Raw genomic sequence first — 21,673 nt, forward strand, 5'->3', positions numbered from 1 at the left:
TATGTAGCAGAGAAGGATGATGACATGAGACATGATTTGACTAATCTATATATTTCTACTTAGTTACTTAATAATTCCATTGTTTGATAGACTGAAATACATTTTTAATACTTTTTCAATGCTATGTCTTATCCATTGTAATTAAAAAAAAATAATACATCCCTTTTTTTGGGTCATAGGATGGACACGCTGAAATTTTATACACATTTTGGAATTCAGTTACTCAGGCACTTTCTTCTCAGTTTCAGACAGCAACAAACTGTAAGTACAGTATTTATTTTGTAAGTTGATTTCACAGTTTTTCAGTTACTTTAAAATTTAATATCAAGAAGTTTTGCTCTATTTATAAAACATCTTTTAAAAACTCCTGGCTAATTGTCATTTCTTATGTTACCTATATATTCAGTTATATAAGCAATAAATTCTTTTTTTACACTTTTAAAATACTTAGGATGTGAAATAAAATGCTCCAGAAGAATAAGTTAATTCTCCATAATTCAGTCAGAGGAACCTGAATTTTTCCTATGTAAAGGGTGATTGATGTTGAAGAATTTAGTTAAAGCTTGTAGAGTATTTTAATTCCTAACAAAGAGATATTAAAAGGCAGAGACCTTATAGCTTTTCCTTTATTGTTAAAATGAAGATTTGATGAATGAACAGCTGAAATACCCACATCATGAATTAAAAGTTGCTTAACCAAATATAATCCAACACATTTTTCTTAGTTTGTTTTTGTCATGAAATAATGGCACACAGGGTAGTTCTAAACAATGAAGTATACAAACTAGCTAATATCATATAAGTGTTTTTGTCTAATCACTGAATGTAAGAGCATTGAATGTACCTAGGCCTTTTAAAAGTGTTTTGAGAGTTTGTGTGTAGTTGTTATTCACAGTTACTGAAAGTACCTAATAATGTAAACATTATTTAGTCCCTGACAACTCCAGAATGAATTAACCACACTACCTTGCTTCCCTACTTCTACTTCTAAAGGAGTGTGCAGCAAGGCAGTGACCACAGAGAAGGTCTTCATTTGTGTGTGCCCAGACAGAACTTAAGCAGAGGTTTATTTAGGACTGATTCATTCTATTTACTTCTACAAATCACCCTACTCAAAGAATACTGTGCTTCTCCCTGCTTTAGGTATCTGTTTTGGGCAGCTTTTTTGAGATGTAATTTACATATATAAAATTCACCAACTTTGAGCAGAAAATTCTATGAATTTTTGACAGATGTTTACGTCCTTATAACCACCATCACAATTAAGATATAGAACAGGGCTTCCCTGGTGGCGCAGTGGTTGAGAGTCTGCCTGCCGATGCAGCGGACGCGGGTTCGTGCCCCGGTTGGGGAGGATCCCACATGCCGCGGAGAGCCATGCCCGTGAGCCATGGCTGCTGAGCCTGCACGTCCGGATCCTGTGCTCCGCAACGGGAGAGGCCAGGCGGTGAGGGGCCCGCGTACCGCAAAAAAAAAAAAAAGATATAGAACATTTCTATCACCAACACCCCACCCCCATGTCCCTAATGTACTCTTATAGTTAATCTCCTATTCCTACCTCTTGGCTCCTGGCAGCTAATGATAAGGTTTCTGTCTGTATAAGTTAGCTTTTCCTAGATTTTCGTAAAACTGGAATCATGCAGTATGAGTTCTTGTATAGCAACGTAGTTATTTTAAGGTTTATTCATGTTGTTGCATGTACCAGTAGTCCATTTCTTTTTATTGCTGATTAGAATTTCATTGTGTAGATATACACAATTTATCTATTCTCCAGTTGGGGGAATAACTGGTTTATTACAGTTTGGGGTTATTATGAATAAAGCTACTACAGTCATTTACATACAGGTCTTTTGTAGACATATGTCTTCATTCTCTTGGGTAAACACATAGAGTGGAATTTCCTGATCATTTGATAAGTATATGTTTAACTTTAAAAAACTGCTGAACTGTTTCCCAAGATAGATGTACCATTTTTCATCCCCATCAACAATGTATGATAATTCTTCTATATTTTCATCAATCCATGATATTGTCTTTTTTATTTATTTATTTATTTTGCGGTACGCGGGCCTCTCACCGCTGCGGCCCCTCCCGCCGCAGAGCACAGGCTCCGGACGCGCGGGCTCAGCGGCCATGGCTCACGGGCCCAGCCGCTCCGCCGCATGTGGGATCCTCCCAGACCGGGACACGAACCCACGTTCCCTGCATCGGCAGGCGGACTCCCAACCACTGCGCCACCAGGGAAGCCCTGTCATTTTAATTTTAGCCATTCTTGTGAGTGTTCAGTGAACTTTCATTGTGGTTTTAACTTCACTAGCCTAAAGACTAGATTTTCATAGGTTTATTTCCCATCTGTATATCTTCTTTGGTTAAGTGTTCATCAAAGTTACTGACTTCTTAGTTTTATTTAATTTTTTTAGCTTATTGCTTGTCGTCTTATTATTGAGTCTTAAAATATCCTTGTATATCTGATTCCAAGTCCTTTCTCAGATGTATGTTTTACAAATATAGTCCCCTGTCTGTGGTTTGCCTTTACATTTTCTTAACAGTATCTTCCAAATGACGAAAGTTTTTAGTTTTGAAAAATGTCTGATTTATCAGTTTTAGGAGGTAGTTTTTCAAATATTCAAATATAGTATTATATAAATACAGCCTTTCAATAGTTTCTTACTCCATGTATGAAAGTAATGGTTTTTCATGAAACCAGTTATGATGAAGTTTTCTTTAATATTTAACTTTCACACTATAAGCCAGTTGTGGAATACATTTACTCACATACCAGTAGGAAAACACAAAGATGTAAACTGACCTACGAAATATATAAGCATAATTACAAAATTCATTAAAACCTCAGTTTTTAGAATAAAAGAAAGCAATGTAAAAGCTCATTGTTGCTGTTTTCAAGCATTCATTAAAATTTTACTTTATCACTTCAAAGCCTTTACAAAACCTTGGAGTTGTTGTAGACAGTATTTTTTTTTTTATATTGGTATATTCCTACTCTCTTTTCTTTTTAATTTTATTTATTTAATTAATTTATTTTTGGCTGCGTTGGGTCTTGGTTGCTGCACGTGTGCTTTCTCTAGTTGCAGCGAGCAGGGGCTACTCTTTGTTGCGGTGTGCGGGCTTCTCATTGCGGGGGCTTCTCATTGCGGTGGCTTCTCGTTGCAGAGCACGGACTCTAGGTGCACGGGCTTCAGTAGTTGTGGCACACAGGCTCAGTAGTTGTGGCTCCTGAGCTCTAGAGCACAGGCTCAGTAGTTGTGGCGCACGGGCTTAGTTGCTCCACGGCATGTGGGATCTTCCAGGACCAGGGCTTGAACCCATGTCCCCTGCATTGGCAGGCGGATTCTTAACCACTGCACCACCAGGGAAGCCCTGTAGACAGTATTTTATTTTCTTTCTTTAATGAGTAAACTTAATTGGCATTTTGAATATTTTTTTCTCTCAATGTGGTAGGAACATACCAAAGAAATAACCTTAGGATACTTGAAATATTTCAAACCTTTAACCATTACATCTCCCAATATTGTTTATTATTGGTTGATTTAGCACATTTTTAGTAATTGTATAACGTAAACTTCATCCCAACAAGTCACACAGATATTAAGAGAGTATAACTCTAGGGAGTGCGACTGGAATGGAAATGCCCTTGTCTCTAATTCAGTCCTCTCTGTCAGTTCTGGGTCTGGTTGATTGAATTTTCTTCTTCTTCCTCATTGATATTTTTTCCTACTTTTTTGCATGTCTAATAATTTGTGATTCAGTATCACACATGAATTTTACCTTGTTTAGTACTAGATACTTTTGTCTTCCTGTTAAGTATTCTTACTCTAGGGTACTGTCAAGTTACTAAAAAACAATTCGGTTCCTTTGAGTCTTGCTTTTTAGATTTTTTGGCAAAACCTGAGCAGTGTTTAGTCTAGAGCTACTTATTTCCCACTACAGAGGCTAGACTCTACCAGATACTCTGTGAATTGTGAGGTTTTTTAGTTTGGCTTTCAGGAACAGGCACTCCTCCCAGTCTTGTGTGAGGAACAGATATATTCTCTCTAATGCTTTTCCTTGAGGAAAAATACTACAAAATTAAAATAAAGTGATAAACACCTGAGAACCTGTTGGGCTGCACCCTACAGGCCTACAAGGTCTGCATTTGCCCAGCTTCAAGGCTGGAGAAAGAGACAGAGTCCATTTATATAGCACATATAGTCCCTGGAGTGTACTGTAGTAATTGTTTAAAATTATAGACAGGCAATATAAAGGAGATGCAATCATCTGCAGAGTTGAAGATTATATACAGTGTAACAGATTGTGTTAAGTAAGTAATATTTGGCAGAAAATATCTAAAGGAAAAATTTCCTAGTTAGAAACATGTTCCTTCTGATTTTAAATGTTCATGCTTAATAAAAATAAGTTCTATTAGATATAATAAAATATAATCTAGGGGTTTGACAGTGAATTTACTTTATTTAAAAGGAAAGGGGCCTGAACTTGTCACTGTGAATATTCAGAATAGCTTCTGTAGGAAATGTGCTGCTTTAATTATCTGTGGCTGATAGTTATTTCCAAGATGATTTCTAAGCTTTATGTCTGTTATTTCTCATTGTAGTTTCCAGATAATGTTTGTTCACCAACCTGTTGGCTTATGATACATATATTTTTCAAGTCTCAATAGAAACAAGCAAAATAAACATTACCATTTTGAACTCTTTGAAATGACTTCATAATTCTTCTTTATAAAGTGATTTTCCCAGAATGTCTTATCCCCCTTAGTTTTCTCCATAGCTCTCATCACTTACTAATACACTATTTATTTATTTAGTCTGAACTCTTCCCTCCTCTCACTAGAATTTAATTCCCCATAAGACATGGAATACTATATTGGTCATGGTAGTAGTATCTTCAATGGCTAAAAGTGTACCTAGCACACAGTAAGGCTTCAATAAATGCTTGTTGACTGGAAGGAAGGACGAAAGAAAAAGAGGAAGGAAGCAAGGAAGAAAAGATGCCAGTGCCCTTTTATAATAGCATAAGCACTTAAAAACATTTTTTGAAATATGCTTAAAATGTTCTGGCAAGTAAATCTGTTTTAAAACCCTTTGTGCAATATTAATCTATCAAAACTCTTAAGCAACTCAAGGAGTTGATTCATACAGTTAAGAAAGCTACATGGTATATATCTGTAGTGCTTTGGAAAATCAAGTGTGAATAAGAGAAATGCTTTAGGAGATAGGCACATTAGAAGATATAGAAAGCTTTAAGACTTAAAATATATGCTAAAACTGATTATCTTTACCTTTTTAAAGATACAGTGATAAATTGGGAGTCCACTCTTCCTTTGAAATAGGGAGATAAACAAGCTATACAATTATGAATACTTTAGTGTAGATTAAAAAAAATGTAAGAATGGTGTCCATGTTAAATGAGATTTTACTGTGATGCATTTCTTTTTTTTTTGGCTGCATTGGGTCTTCGTTGTGGTGCACAGGCTTTCTCTAGTTGCGGTGAGCGGGGACTACTCTTCATTGCAGTTCATGGGCTCCTCATTGCGGTGGCTTCTCTTATTGCAGAGCACAGGCTCTAGGCGTGAGGGCTTCAGTAGTTGAGGCACGTGGGTTCAGTAGTTGTGGCTCGCGGGCTCTAGAGCACAGACTCAGTAGTTGTGGCACATGGGCTTAGTTGCTCCGCGGCATGTGGGATCTTCTTGGACCAGGGATTGAACCTGTGCCCCCTGTGTTGGCAGGCAGATTCTTAACCACTGCACCACCAGGGAAGTCCCTGTGATGCATTTCCTAAAAGTTAATGTACAACTTAAATATATATACTTAGGAGATAGATCTCACACCCTCATTTTAAGTACCTTTTAGAATTTTGATCCCTGCAACTGAAGCTTTTTTTTTTTTTTTTTTTTTTTTTTTGCGGTACATGGGCCTCTCACTATTGTGGCCTCTCCCTTTGTGGAGCACAGGCTCCGGACGTGCAGGCTCAGCGGCCATGGCTCACAGGCCCAGCCGCTCTGCGTCACGTGGGATCTTCCCGGACCGGGGCACGAACTTGTGTCCCTTGCATCGGCAGGCGGACTCTCAACCACTGTGCCACCAGGGAAGCCCCTGAAGTATTCTTTTGCTACAGAGCTCTAATGAGTTTACAAGGGACCATCCTGAGCACCATGTAGCACATAAAGAAGAAAACTTGGAGCTTGCTGAAAAAGAGAAGTCTCTAGATTTGAGAACTTGAGAGGAGTGTTTTTTAAAAGTACTGAAAGTTTGTATAACCTGGCAGAAATTAAGTCTAGTCATCGAGCAACTTTTTAGAAACTTTCTTTGACAGGACAAATTTGATCATATAATTCTCTGATAAAATCTTGCAGATATATCAAATCATTATGTTGTACATATTAATAAATGTTATAAGTCAATTATATCTAAATAAAACTGCAAAAATCTTAAAAGACTTGAAAAGTCTTTCATTGACTTCTCTTTTTAAAAATCATTCATTGGGGCTTCCCTGGTGGTGCAGTGGTTGAGAGTCCACCTGCCGATGCAGGGGACACGGGTTCGTGCCCCGGTCCGGGAAGATCCCACATGCCGCGGAGCGGCTGGGCCCGTGAGCCATGGCCGCTGAGCCTGCGCGTCTGGAGCCTGTGCTCCGCAACGGGAGAGGCCACAACAGTGAGAGGCCCATGTACTGCAAAAAAAAAAAAAAAAAAAACTTTCATTAAAGTATAATACAGTTGACCATTGAACAGCATGGGGGTTAGGAGGACCGACGTTTTGTGCAGTCAAAAATCCATGTATCACTATGGTCGGCTCTCCAGATCTGTGGTTCCACACCTGCAGATTCAGCCAACTGCAGATTGTGTAGTACTGTAGTATTTACTATTGAAAAATCCACATGTATGTGGACCCACACAGCTCTAACACGTGTTGTTCAAGGGCCAACTGTACTCATAAAGAAAAGGTATGTGTATCATACTTATATACCTAAATGAATATTTCAAATCTCAATATAGCTGTGTAACCAAGATCAAGAACAGCATCAAGATCAAGAAACAGAATATTACCTGAATATTACCAGAATATTACCTGAATATTACCAGAATATTACCTGAATATTACCAGAATTTTACCTGAATCCAGAATATACCTGGCTCCCCTCATGCCCCCTTCTAGTTTCTGCCTCTTCTTCTCCTAAGAAGAGTAACCACTAATTTCTGATGGTAGAGATGGGTTTGGTTTTTTTTTTTGCTTTAATTATTGCTATTTAAATGAGCAATAATTCATTTATTTTATTTTTATTCATTTATTTTATTTTTGACTGTGGTGGGTCTTCGTTGCTGCATGCGGGCTTTTCTCTAGTTGCGGAGAGCAGGAACCACTCTTTCGTTGTGGTGTGCAGGCTTCTTATTGCAGTGGCTTCTCTTGTTGAGGAGCACGGGCTCTAGGTGTGTGGGCTACAGTAGTTGGGTCTCGCGGGGTCTAGAGAGCAGGCTCAGTAGTTGTGGCACACGGGCTTAGTTGCTCCACAGCATGTGGGATCTTCCTGGACCAGGGCTCAAACCCATGTCTCCTGCATTGGCAGGTGGATTCTTAACCACTGCGCCACGAGGGAAGCCCAATTATTGCTATTTTATGCAGATAAAATCATCCAGTTTTAATCTTGTGCTTGTTTTCTGACGTCTCTCGCTCCATGTTTCTAAGAGTCCTCCATGTTGTTGCATGTCCTTGTAGGTCATTCCCAATGTTGTAAAATAAACCATTCGGTCAATATGCCATATTATATTTTATCCACCATACTATAGGTGGGTATTTGGGTGGTTTCCCATTTTGAGCTATTTTAAATAATGCTACCTCTGACAATTCTGTCCTTTTTTATTGGGAATAAACCCAGGAATGGAAAATAGGTAGGTGTGGTAGACAGAATAATAGCCCTCCCAGAAATTTGCATGTGTTACCTTACATGGCAGAATGGATTTTGCAGATATAATTTAAAGATCTTGAGATGGAGAGATTATCCTGGATCTTCTGAGTGGGCCCGGTGTAGTCATCAAGGGCCTTAGAAGGGTAAGAGGGCAGTAGCAGAGTCAGAAGAGGAGATGTAATCGTGGAAACAGTGATCGGAGTGATGTAACTGCTAGAAGGGGACCACAAGCCAAGGAATGGAGGTAGGTGAAAAGGTCAAGTAGAAACTCCCTTAGAACCTCCAGAAGGAAAGTAGCTCTGCTGACACCTTGATTTTGATTTAGTGAGACCAAATTTGTACTTCTGACCTCCAGAACTGCAAGATAAGACACATATTGTTTTAAGCCACCAAGTTTGTGGTGACTCGTTACGGCAGCTATAGGAAATGAATATAGTAGGTGATAGAGTATGCATATGTTCAGCTTTAGTAGACACTGCCAAAAAGTTTTCCAGTGTCACTGTACCAATTTAAACTCCCATTGACAGTATATGAGAGTCCCAGTTTGTCCACAGCCTTAATCACTTGCTATTTTCTGTTTTTTGTTCTATCTTTCTGGTGGATGTTTAGTCAAATCACATTGTAGCTTTAATTTTTATTTCCTTTATGATTAATGATATTATTCATTTTTCCATATATATATTGGCCATTTGCATATGCTCTTTTACGTCTGTTGATTTTCTATAGAATTGTATGTCTTACTGATTCATAGGATTTTATTTGCATATTATGAAGTATTTTGTTGGTTTCTTTTCTCTCCCTTTGTATGACCATTTCAGTTCACTCTAGGATTGGGTTAGTTTGGGGTAGTTGCACTTTTAATAGGACTCAGTATATCTCTAATTCTCCCCCTTTTTTTTTTTCTGTTTTTTTTGTTTTTTGCGGTACGCAGGCCTCTCAATGTTGTGGCCTCTCCCGCCGCGGAGCACAGGCTCCAGACGCACAGGCCCAGCAGCCATGGCCCACGGGCCCAGCCGCTCCGCAGCATGCGGGATCCTCCTGGACCGGGGCACGAACCCGCGTCCCCCGCATCGGCAGGCGGACCCTCAACCACTGCGCCACCAGGGAAGCCCCTCCCCTTTTTTAAGGCATGCTTCTCCCAGGCCTTTAATTGAGAAGTTGGAGGGTCTTTGTCGCCTTAGCCCTGAAATATTGAGGTTATCTTTCTCTGTCCTCCAGTGGCTTTCAGACAAGCTCTTTTAGCCTCCCGCCACATGAAACTGCACAATCTGGTGAATGTCTTCATGGGAAGGAAGACCTGCCTCTGTTGGTAGCATGTTCTCTCCCCCCAGGTGGTCTTTGTTTCCTAAGATAGGTTTCCAGAAATATGAAGGATATTTTGACCTGTGCTTTTTGAAGCTTAGACCTAGTTCCCCAGCTTCCCTGCAACTGCGTAACTAAGTAAATCTTCCATAGGATGCTTGGGTTGAGAATCTTTAAGTTTAAAAATTGTCGCTCCAGTTCCACGAACCACTGAAAGCTTTTCCAGTTTCCCTCTTGTCCAGCAGAGGTTCTCTGAATGGGGCAAGCCTGAATTTTAAACAATATCTCTGGCTTCTTTAGTTGTTAAGATGGGAACACTGGTCTTAACAACTCTTCTTCTTCCACTCTTCTTACCCCTGTTACTCTCAGGATACAGTCCCAACCTGACTTCTCTGGTCCCTTCCTCTCTTTAGCAATCATTTCTTTCCTTTTTAATTTTTAAAATTTCTGTCCTTGAGCTTTTGTTCCTGAATGAATCACCCTCCTTCTTCTCAGTATTTACAAATACCTGAAACACATGTCTATATCCCCGGTTCATCTGGAAAAGTCACACTCATCTTTCCATTCTCACTTTAGAAATAAAGTGTTCCTTGACGCCTCCTTCCCCATACACACACTCAAATATGGGTATGATATCCTCTATCTGCTCCCACAAAACTCTGACATGTTCCCAGTTTCAGTCCTTACCCCACTGCATTGTACTGGCTCACCTCCTTGCCTCGCTGTATCTCCCATTAGGCTCTAGAGAAAGCGTCTCTGTGTACTTCTATTCCATATTACATTCCTATCACATAGCGCAGTGCTTAATACAAAATAAACATCCTGTTGAAATGGATCCCTAAAGTGTTAATATCAAAGGCTTTAAGTATTAGAAAATCTGAGGAGAAAACCAATCTGTCAAATAAAAATACTTCTCGTTAAAAAAATAGTAAACACTTATAAGGTAAATGAGACCCTAAAATATGAAGTACTTTTAGAACACAAACAACAGTATATATATGTGATAAACAGGGACTCAGAAGCATGGTGAAAAAATGTTAGCATGATTATTGTAGGATAATAGAATTCCAGGTAACATTTACTTTTTTCCTTATGCCTTTATTTGATTTTTTACAGTGAGCATTTTATATCATTAGTTATAAACTATGAAGCAGTTTTCACTGAGGTAAAAGAAGAAAGCAAATATGAGACTAAGATATTTAATTAAATCTTCCATGGAGATTTGTTGAATGGATAAAAGTGATCCAGTAGTTATGGAAATGAATAAAGTGCTTAGAGTTGAAGAGGAGATAGAGATAAAAAGAGCTAAGAGAAAAAAAATCCCCACTTTGCTCACATAGCAGGGTAAATTCCAAGTGGATCAAAGAATTAAATGTGAAATATGAAACCATTCAAGTGCCAGAAGGAACACAAGTGAACAAGCAGCTTCTCTGATTTAATATCCAGAAGCAGTGATGAAAAGATTGATAATTTGATTATGTTAAAAAATTTACATGGCAAAGAAACCCTTAAGCAAAATAAAATGACAATGACAAACTAGAAAAATATTTATAACTTATATCAAAGAAAAGGAGTTAGTATCACTAATATATAAAAAGCTTCTAAAATAAGAAGAAAAAGGCCAACAACCCTGCCAAAAAAAGTGTAGGTATCTCTTAAGCATTTGTAAAAGATGCTCAGTGTCACCTATAAATAGAAAGATGCAAAATAAAAGTATACAGAAACACCATTTCTCATCTATCAAACTAGCAAAAAAGTAAAAAAAAGTTTGATAACACATGGCAAACTTATGAGAAAATAGTCACTCTAATGCAATGCTAATTAGCATACAAACCTTATAGAGGGGAGTTTCTAACAAAATTACCTAACAAAGTATATAAGTATCTAACAAAATTATGTAAGCAGTTGCTTTTTTACTCGGCAACTCTACTTCTAAGGATGTATTCCATAAATGAACTAGGAAAAGCATGAAGAGACATATTCACAAGGCTGTTCATTGCATCATTATTTGGAAAAAAAACTGAAAACAGCCCAAATGTTCATCACTAGGGGATTAGGTAAACAAACTATGGTGCATCCATAGAATGGAATGCCATGCAGCTATAAAAAGGAATGAGAAAGAAAAAAGAAGGAATGAGGAATATCTTTTTATACTACTATGGAGCAATCTCCAAGTTATAGAGAAATATGTCTACAGTGTGCTAATAAGAAAGGGAGTGGTATAAGTAAATACACATTTTGGCCCATATATATATATATATTTTTTTTTTGCGATATGCGGGCCTCTCACTGTTGTGGCCTCTCCCGTTGTGGAGCACAGGCTCTGGACGTGCAGGCTCACGGGCCCAGCCGCTCTGCGGCACATGGGGTCTTCCCGGACTGGGGCACGAACCCACATCCCCTGCATCGGCAGACGGACTCCCAACCACTGCACCACCAGGGAAGCCCTTGGCCCATATTTTTAACAAATAGAAGGATAAACCATAAAATCCAGAACAAAATGGTTACCAGTAGTTGGGGGAGGGAGTGTGTAAAGAATACATAGGAGAGGACAGGGATGGAACCTAGACTTCTATGAGTATACTTTGTTGTGGAGATTTAGTTTTGAACTTATATAAATATTTTATATAGTTATAAAACAAAATTAAAATGAAAGAAGAAATTACTAAAAATTAAAAGTAAAATATTAATACAATAATGTGTCCAGTTGGTGGCATAACCACACAGAGAGGCAGTCTTTCATTTGACTTTTTACTTTACTCATTTGACTACTTTACTTTCTTTTTTTTAAAACCTCTTTTTTAAATTGAAGTATATTTAAATTATAAGGTTGTGTTAGTTTCAGGTCTACAGCACAGTGATTCGGTTATATGTATATAACTGAATATATATATTCTTTTTCAGATTCTTTTCCATTATAGGTTATTACAAGGTATTGAATATTGTTCCCTGTGCTATACAGCAGTAGTAGGTCCTTGTTGTTTATCTATTTTATGACTACTTTACTTTTAAACGCAGTAATTATTATTATTATTTTTTTTTTTGTGGTATGCGGGTCTCTCACTGTTGTGGCCTCTCCTGTTGCGGAGCACAGACTCCGGACGCGCAGGCTTAGCGGCCATAGCTCACGGGCCCAGCTGCTCTGCGGCATGTGGGATCTTCCCGGACCGGGGCACGAACCCGTGTCCCCCGCATCGGCAGGCGGACTCTCAACCACTGCACCACCAGGGAAGCCCCACAGTAATGATTTTTTATAGCCCTACTGGGATATACTTATAGGATAACAAGAACTTCCCAAAAAACACATTACCTCTTTTCCATAACCATGTTATCGATAGTATTGTTATTGTTATATTCAGACAGTTGTTTGTGTGGTGTGGCGTAAATAAATAATCATGTTGGTATCAAACTGAGTCTGGATTTTCAGCATAGGTGAAACAACATATAGAAATGGGTGAGATCAACTGATAAGGTATTTTTTCTTTAAAAATATATTATTTGGTGACAAGTTGCGGCAGGGATAGGAGAGGATGGGGACGATGGCTGCTTCTTCTAGATGCTAGGGAATGCAGCTGGACCTGGATCCTAAGCAGACTATCCATATTGACCAGGCACGGAGGACAATGCCCGGTTGGAAGACCAAGCGGAGCACAGAAGGCTGGCCACCCTGTGCCGTTGGATTGGAGAATTTAACCCACTTACATGTAAGCTGTGTGGCTGACATGGTCTTGGTGCTCCGGCCAAGTATCAGGCCTGAGCCTCTGAGGTGGGAGAGCCAAGTTCAGGACATTGGACCACCAGAGACCTCCGGACGCCACGTAATATCAGTCGGCGAGAGCTCTCCCAGAGATCTTCGTCTCAATGCTAAGACCCAGCTCCACCCAACGACAAGCAGGTGCCAGTGCTGGACACCCCATGCCAAACAACTAGCAAGACAGGAACCCAACCCCACCCATTAGCTGAGACGCTGCCTAAAATCATACTAAGTTCACAGACACCCCAAAACACACCACCAGATGTGGTCCTGCCTACAGAAAGACAAGATCCAGCCTCATCCACCAGAACACAAGCACCAGTCCACTCCACCAGGAAACCTACACAACCCACTGAACCAACCTTACCCACTGAGGGCAGACACCAAATACAGTAGGACCTATAAACCTGCAGCCTGCAAAAAGGAGACCCCAAACACAGTATGTTAAACAAAATAAGACAGAGAAATACACAGCAGATGAAGGAGCAAAGTAAAAACCCACCAGACCAAACAAATGAAGAGGAAATAGGCAGTCTACCTGAAAAAGAATTCAGAGTAATGATAGTAAAAATGACACAAAATCTTGGAAATAGAATGGAGAAAATACAAGAAAAGTTTAACAAGGACCTAGAAGAACTAAAGAGCAAGCAAACAATGATGAACAACACAGTAAATGAAATTAAAAATACTCAAGAAGGAATTAATAGCAGAATAACTGAGGCAGAAGAACAGATAAGTGACCTGGAAGGTAAAATAGTGGAAGTAACTACCGCAGAGAGCAGTAAACGAGAAAGAATGAAAAGAATTCATGACAGTCTCAGAGACCTCTGGGACAACATTAAACACACCAACATTTGAATTATAGGGGTCCCAGAGAAGCAGAGAAAAAGAAAGGGACTGAGAAAATATTTGAAGAGATTATACTTGAAAAATTCCCTAATATGGGAAAGGAAATAGTTAATCAAGTCCAGGAAGCACAGAGAGTCCCATACAGACTAAATCCAAGGAGAAACACTCCAAGACACATATTAATCAAACTATCAAAAATTAAATACAAAGAAAACATATTAAAAGCAGCAAGGGAAAAGCAACAATAACATACAAGGGAATCCCCATAAGATTAACAACTAATCTTTCAACAGAAACTTGGCAAGCCAGAAGGGAGTGGCAGGACATGTTTAAAGTGATGGAGGGAAAAACCTACAACCAAGATTACTCTCCCCAGCAAGGATCTCATTCAGATTTGATGGAGAAATTAAAACCTTTACAGACAAGCAAAAATGAAGAGAATTCAGCACCACCAAACGAGCTTTACAACAAATGCTAAAGGAACTTCTCTAGGCAGGAAACACAAGACAAGGAAAAGACCTACAATAACAAACCCAAAACAATTAAGAAAATGGTAATAGGGACATACATAACGATAATTACCTTAAATGTAAATGGATTAAATATGCTCCAAGCAAAAGACATAGACTGGCTGAATGGATGCAAAACAAGACCCATATATATGCTGTCTACAAGAGACCCACTTCAGACCTAGGGACACGTGCAGACTGAAAGTGAGGTATTAGAACAAGATACTCCATGCAAATGAAAAAAGAAAGCTGGAGTAGCAATTCTCATATCAGACAAAATAGACTTTAAAATAAAGACTATTGGGCTTCCCTGGTGGCGCAGTGGTTGAGAGTCTGCCTGCCGATGCAGGGGACATGGGTTCGTGCCCCGGTCCGGGAAGATCCCACATGCCGCGGAGTGGCTGGACCCGTGATCCATGGCCGTGAGCCTGCGCGTCCGGAGCCTGTGCTCCGCAATGGGAGAGGCCACAACGGTGAGAGGCCCGCATACCACAAAAAAAATAAAAATAAAAAAAAATAAAGACTATTACAAGAGATAAAGAAGGACACTACATAATGATCAAGGGATCAATCCAAGAAGAAGATATAACAATGTAAATATTTATGCACCCAACATAGCACCTCAATACATAAGGCAAATGCTAACAACCATAAAAGGGGAAATTGACAGTAACACAGTAATAATAGGGGGCTTTAACACCCCACTTTCACCAATGGACAGATCATCCAAACAGGAAAATAAATAAGGAAACACAAGCTTTAAATGTTACATTAAACAAGATGGACTTAATGGATATTTATAGGACATTCCATCGAAAAACAACAGAATACACTTTCTTCTCAAGTGCTCATGGAACATTCTCCAGGAGAGATCATATCTTACGTAACAAATCAGGTCTTCGTAAATATAAGAAAATTGAAATCATATCAAGTATCTTTTCCAACCGTGATGCTATGAGAGTAGATATCAATTACAGGAAAAAAACTGTAAAAAATACAAACACATGGAGGCTAAACAATACGCTACTAAATAACCAAGAGATCACTGAAGAAATCAAAGAGGAAATCAGAAAATACCTAGAAACAAGTGACAGTGAAAACACGGTGATCCAAAACCTATGGGATACAGCAAAAGCAGTTCTAAGAGGGAAGTTTATAGGAATACAGTCCTACCTCAAGAAGCAAGAAACATCTCAAACAACTTAACTTTACACCTAAAGCAATTAGAGAAAGAACAACCACCAAAAAAACCCCCCAAAGTTAGCAGAAGGAAAGAAGTCATAAACACCAGATCAGAAATAAATGAAAAAGAAATGAAGGAAACAATAACAAAGATCAATAAAACTAAAAGCTGGTTCTTTGAGAAGATAAACAAAATTTGATAAACGGTTAGCTAGACTCATCAAGAAAAATAGGGAAAAGACTCAAATCACCAGAATTAGAAATGAAAAAGGAGAAGTAACAGCTGACACTGCAGAAATACAAAGGATCATGAGAGATCACTGCAAGCACCTATATGCCAGTAAAATGGACAACCTGGAAGAAATGGACAAATTTTAGAAAGGCACAACATTCTGAGACTGAACCAGGAAGAAATAGAAAATATAAAGAGACCAGTCACAAGCACTGAAATTGAAACTGTGATTAAAAATCTTCCAACAAACAAAAGCCCAGGACCAGATGGCTTCACAGGCGAATCTGTCAAACATTTAGAGAAGAGTTAACACCTATCCTTCTCAAACTCTTCCAAAATATAGCAGAGGGAGGAACACTCCCAAACTCATCCTACAAGGCCACCATCACCCTGATACCAAAACCAGACAAAGATGTCACAAAAAAGAAAACTACAGGCTAATATCACTGATGAACATAGATGCAAAAATCCTCAACAAAATACTAGCAAACATAATCCAACAGCACATTAAAAGGATCATGTACCATGATCAAGTGGGGTTTATCCCAGGAATGCAAGGATTCTTCAATATATGCAGATCAATCAATGTGATACACCATATTAACAGATTGAATGAGAAAAACCATATGATCATCTCAGTAGGTGCAGAAAAAGCTTTTGACAAAATTCAACACCGATTTATGGTAAAAACCCTCCAGAAGGCAGACATAGATGGAACTTTCCTCAACATAATAAAGGCCACATATGACAAACCCACAGCCAACATCGTTCTCAATGGTGAAAAACTGAAGCCACTTCCACTAAGATCAGGAACAAGACAAGGTTGCCCACTCTCACCACTGTTATTCAACATAGTTTTGGAAGTTTTAGCCACAGCAATCAGAGAAGAAAAAGAAATAAAAGGAATCCAAATCAGAAAAGAAGAAGTAAAACTGTCAGTGTTTGCAGATGACGTGATACTATACATAGAGAATCCTAAACATGCTACCAGAAAACTAGTAGGACTAATCAATGAATTTTGTAAAGTAGCAGCATACAAAATTAATGCACAGAAATCTCTGGCATTCCTGTACACTAGTAAAGAAAAATCTGAAAGAGAAATTAAGGAAACACTCCCATTTACCATTGCAACACAAAGAATAAAATACCTATGAATAAACCTACCTAGGGAGACGAAAGACCTGTATGCAGAAAACTATAAGACACTGATGAAAGAAATTAAAGATGATACAAACGCATGGAGAGATATACCATGTTCTTGGATTGAAAGAATCAACATTGTGAAAATGACTCTACTACCCAAAGTAATCTACAGATTCAGTGCAATCTGTATCAAACTACTGATGGCATTTTTCACAGAACTAGAACAAAAAATTCAGAATGTGTATGGAAGCACAAAAGACCCCGAATAGCCAAAGTAATCTTGAGAACAAAAAATGAGGCTGGAAGAATCAGGCTTCCTGATTTCAGCTTATACTACAAAGCTACAGTAATCAAGACAATATGGTACTGGCACAAAAACAGAAATATAGATCAACAGAAGAGGATAGAAAGCCCAGAGATAAACCCACGCACATACGGTCACCTTATATTTGATAAAGTAGGCAAGAATATACAGTGGAGAAAAGACAGCCTCTTCAATAAGTGGTGCTGTGAAAACTGGACAGCTATGTGTAAAGAATGAAATTAGAACACTCCTTAACAGCATACACAAAAATAAACTCAAAATGGATTAAAGACCTTATTGTAATGCAGACAGTATAAAACTCCTAGAGGAAAACATAGGCAGAACACTCTGTGACATAAATCACAGCAAGATCCTTTTTGACCCACCTCCTAGAGAAATGGAAATGAAAACAAACAAATGGGACCTAATGAAACGTAAGAGCTTTTGCACAGCAAAGGAAACCATAAACAAGACGAAAAGACAACCCTCAGTATGGGAGAAAATAGTTGTAAATGAGGCAACTGGCAAAGGATTAATCTCCAAAACATACAAGCAGCTCATGCAGCTCAATATCCAAAAAACAAACAATGCAGTCAAAAATGGACAGAAGACCTAAATAGACATTTCTCCAGAGAAGATATACAGATTGCCAACAAACACATGAAAGGGTGCTCATCATCACTAATCATTAGAGAAATGCAAATCAAAACTACAATGAGGTATCACCTCACACCTGTCAGAATGGCCATCATCAAAAAATTTACAAACAATAAATGCTGGAGAGGGTGTGGAGAAAATGGAACCCTCTTGCCGTTTTGGTAGGAATGTAAATTTACACAGCCACTATGGAGAACTGTATGGAGGTTCCTTAGAAACTAAAAACAGAACTGCTGTACGGCCCAGCAATCCCACTGCTGGGCATATACCCTGAGAAAACCATAATTCCAAAAGAGTCATGTACCACAATGTTCATTGCAGCTCTATTTACAATAGCCAGGACATGGAAGCCACCGAAGTGTCCATCGACAGACGATTGTGTAAAGAAGATGTGGCACATATATACATTGGAATATTATTCAGCCATAAAAAGAAACGAAATTGAGTTTTTTGTAGTGAAGTGTATGGACCAAGAGTGTGTCATACAGAGTGAGGTAAGTCAGAAAGAGTAAAACCAATACCGTATGCTAACACATATATATGGAATCTAAAAAAAAAATGGTTCTGAGGAACCTACGGTCAGTACAGGAATAAAGACACAGACGTAGAGAATGGGCTTGAGGACACGGGGAGGGGGAAGGGTAAGCTGGAACAAAGTGAGAGAGTAGCACTGACATGTATACACTACCAAATGTAAAATAGATAGCTAATGGGAAGCAGCTGCATAGCACAGGGAGATCAGCTCTGTGCTTTGTGACCACCTAGACAGGTGGGATAGGGAGGGTGGGAGGGAGACACAAGCCGGAGGGGATATGGGGATATATGTGTATACATATAGCTGATTCACTTTGTTATACAACAGAAACTAACACAACATTGTAAAGCAATATACTCCAATAAAGATATTAAAATACATATATATATTATTTGATTTGCATACATTTCATAGCTCTGTCTACTGAAAAGCCGTAGAAATAGTGACCGTTTCATTAGTACTGAACCCTTCTGACACCGATGCTGTGGTTTTAAAAGTTGATTTCCCATTAAAAGAAATTAAAGGTCCTTGGAGAAATGACTGATTTTCGGTCTGGGGCAAGAAATGTGCAGGATAATTTTGTAACCCCATATACTAGAAAGCAAGGAAGATATGAAGACCAAGCCTATTAGGATTGAGTTAATAGGACTCAGGAAGCAATTTGAATGGATAATCTACCAGAGAAGGAATAAATTTAACATCAATAAGGATAACAATCACAAGTGATTTAAATCCATCATGTACATCTAAATCCATGAATTCATAATGATGTAAGTGAAGAAATACTTATTGCTTACCCTTGATGATACTACTCCTTACTTTGAAAAGTGGTAAATAAAGGGGAAAGAAAAACATTTTTCCTGCCTTTCCTACAAACGGTATCTCAGAGAAACTGAATAATTGATTTCATAAGTTTTTATTTATAAAAATATCACCTGTAATAAATGTACAAAGAATGTTACAGTATCTTCATTTTGCAGTCTCTTAGTAGATCTGGGCAATGATTATTAATAGACTGTTAATATAAAAAAGGTAAATGGTACACCAGTTCATATGCTACATATGCAGTAGGCTTACCGGAAATTATTGACCCTGGAATCAGATCAAATCTCTTATCTATTGCAGTGGTTTTCAACTTGGTTGCACATTAGAATCACTTGGAGTATGTTTAAAAATCTCAAAGCCTAGGGCTCCCCTGGTGGCGCAGTGGTTGAGAGTCCGCCTGCTGATGCAGGGGACACGGGTTCGTGCCCTGGTCCAGGAAGATCCCACATGCTGCAGAGCAGCTGGGCCTGTGAGCCATGACCTCTGAGCCTGCGCGTCCGGAGCCTGTGCTCCGCAACGGGAGAGGCCACAACAGTGAGAGGCCCGTGTACCGCAAAAAAAAAAAAAAAAAAAATCTCAAAGCCTAGACTGCAATTACATTAAAGTCTCTGGGGTGAAACCCAAGCACCAGGATCTTTTTAAGCTTCCAGAGTTGTTTCAATATGCAGCCAAGGTTGAAATGTACTGTTTTAGATCCAGCTGATAATCTACAGTAAATACAGGGATCAGAGGGTGCAATCAGCAGAATCCACACTGTGGGAAGCTGTATAGGATATATGACCCAGTTTCTTAAATAAAGAATTAAAAGGAATAAAAGGAAAGAGAGGAACGATAGATGGGGCTTGATGATATATCAACTAATTATAATATATGGACTATTTATGGGTCCTAAATCATACAAACCAAAAAGAAAAAAATCACAGGTCTATCATGTATATGCGATCGCTGATTGTTAATTTTGTAAAGTGTGATAGGAGAACTATGGTTATTTTTTTTAAAATAGTCTTTACTATCAGAGATACATGCTGAAATATTTATGGATGACATGATGTTTGTAATTTGCTTCAAAATAGCTGGCAGTAGTGGAGGAGGATTGGGTAGGGTTATAGATAAAACAAGATCAAGTTGATAAGTTATGGATATGTAGAGGTTCTCTTCATATTATATGTTTCAATTCTATAGTAACAGTTTTTTTAAGTTTCAAGGAAAATATTTAAGGCAGAGGAAAGAAGTCAACAAAGAGTAAGAAAAACAAATCAGTAGAGTAGAAAACCCTGGAGAGAATGGGATTATGGAGAGTTTCACAAAGGAGAGAGTCATCAACAGCGATCCAGTGAGAGGAGATTAGAAAAGTACCCACTGTTTTTGTCAGTCAGAATGATACTGTAACTTTTCCCAAAACAGTTTCCATAGCACTGTGGCAGTTGGAAGTCTGGTTGCAGCCTGGAGGAGGCAAGGAGGTGTGTGTAGACTACACTTGCAAGGGGTGACAGGGCAACGGCTACAAGTAAACTGTTAAAGGATCAAGGGGAAGCATTTGCCATGTTATTTGTATTTTTGTTTTTTTTAATACAATGAGAGCATGTTCGATCTTTTTAATTGATTGGAAGCTGAAAATACAGAAGAGAATAATAGTCTTGGAGGAGATGAAATGGGATGAGATTAAGCATGGAAGTTGAAGAATTAGTCTTGCATAGAATGGACAGTTGTTCTAGTTGAAGACTAGAAACATTTATAGGGGAATCGCGGGTAAGAAGTTGAAGGTGACCTTTATTTTTGTTGTGACTGTTATTTTTATTGTGAGATAACAAGGGTGGTCATCTTCATATCATAAGTGCATTCAAGGTTAACTAGTTAAGAAGTTGGAGGAGAATGTGTATGCTTTATATTCCTGCTAAAAGGAAAGGTTGTGGTATAGAATACCACCATAGCATACCCAGTTGGTATTGGATTCCATGACTTTGTGCTGCTATTATGAAAAAACAAAACAAAACCTAAGAAACTTCCTAGGGACCATAGCCAGTTATTTTCAGACAGTTATTCCATCCTAATTATGTGTGTGTGTATATATAATTTGTGTATATAGTTTGTAAGTGGCTAATCTTAGGTTTTGTGTGTGTGTGTGTGTTTTAACTCAGATTCTTCATTCAAAGTTTAATGCTTTAGGCTTTGATCAGATTTTCCATTTAAAACTTGAATTTTAATTTCTGTTCATCTTAAATGGGATTTCTTTGAGTTTTAAAAAGGTCTCTTTTCTATTCTGATTTTAGTTTTATTAAATCATAATTTAAAAATTAAATCAGAAGGCATATTAATCCTCAATAAAATTATTTACAGTCAATTTTAGTTCATATAAATATTCATTTGCTTTTAATATATGTCTTGGACCATAGTAGATTTCTGGGACTCGATAGGAAAAGTTCTTTTTATGAGTAATAGGAAAACTCATTAACTTGGGTAC

General features: G+C 38.4%; 1 protein-coding gene across 1 annotated transcript in view; it reads left to right on the top strand.

Moving 5' to 3' along the window:
- The window catches only part of COG5 (component of oligomeric golgi complex 5), a 283,180-nt gene that overhangs the window by 177,590 nt on the left and 83,917 nt on the right, over positions 1-21,673 (top strand). Inside the window, exon 11 of the mRNA XM_067745932.1 lies at positions 180-261. Within this exon, the coding sequence (XP_067602033.1) occupies positions 180-261 (82 nt within the window). The remainder of the gene's footprint in view (positions 1-179; positions 262-21,673) is intronic.

Source organism: Pseudorca crassidens, chromosome 8, assembly GCF_039906515.1.
Source record: "Pseudorca crassidens isolate mPseCra1 chromosome 8, mPseCra1.hap1, whole genome shotgun sequence".
NCBI lineage: Eukaryota > Metazoa > Chordata > Mammalia > Artiodactyla > Delphinidae > Pseudorca > Pseudorca crassidens.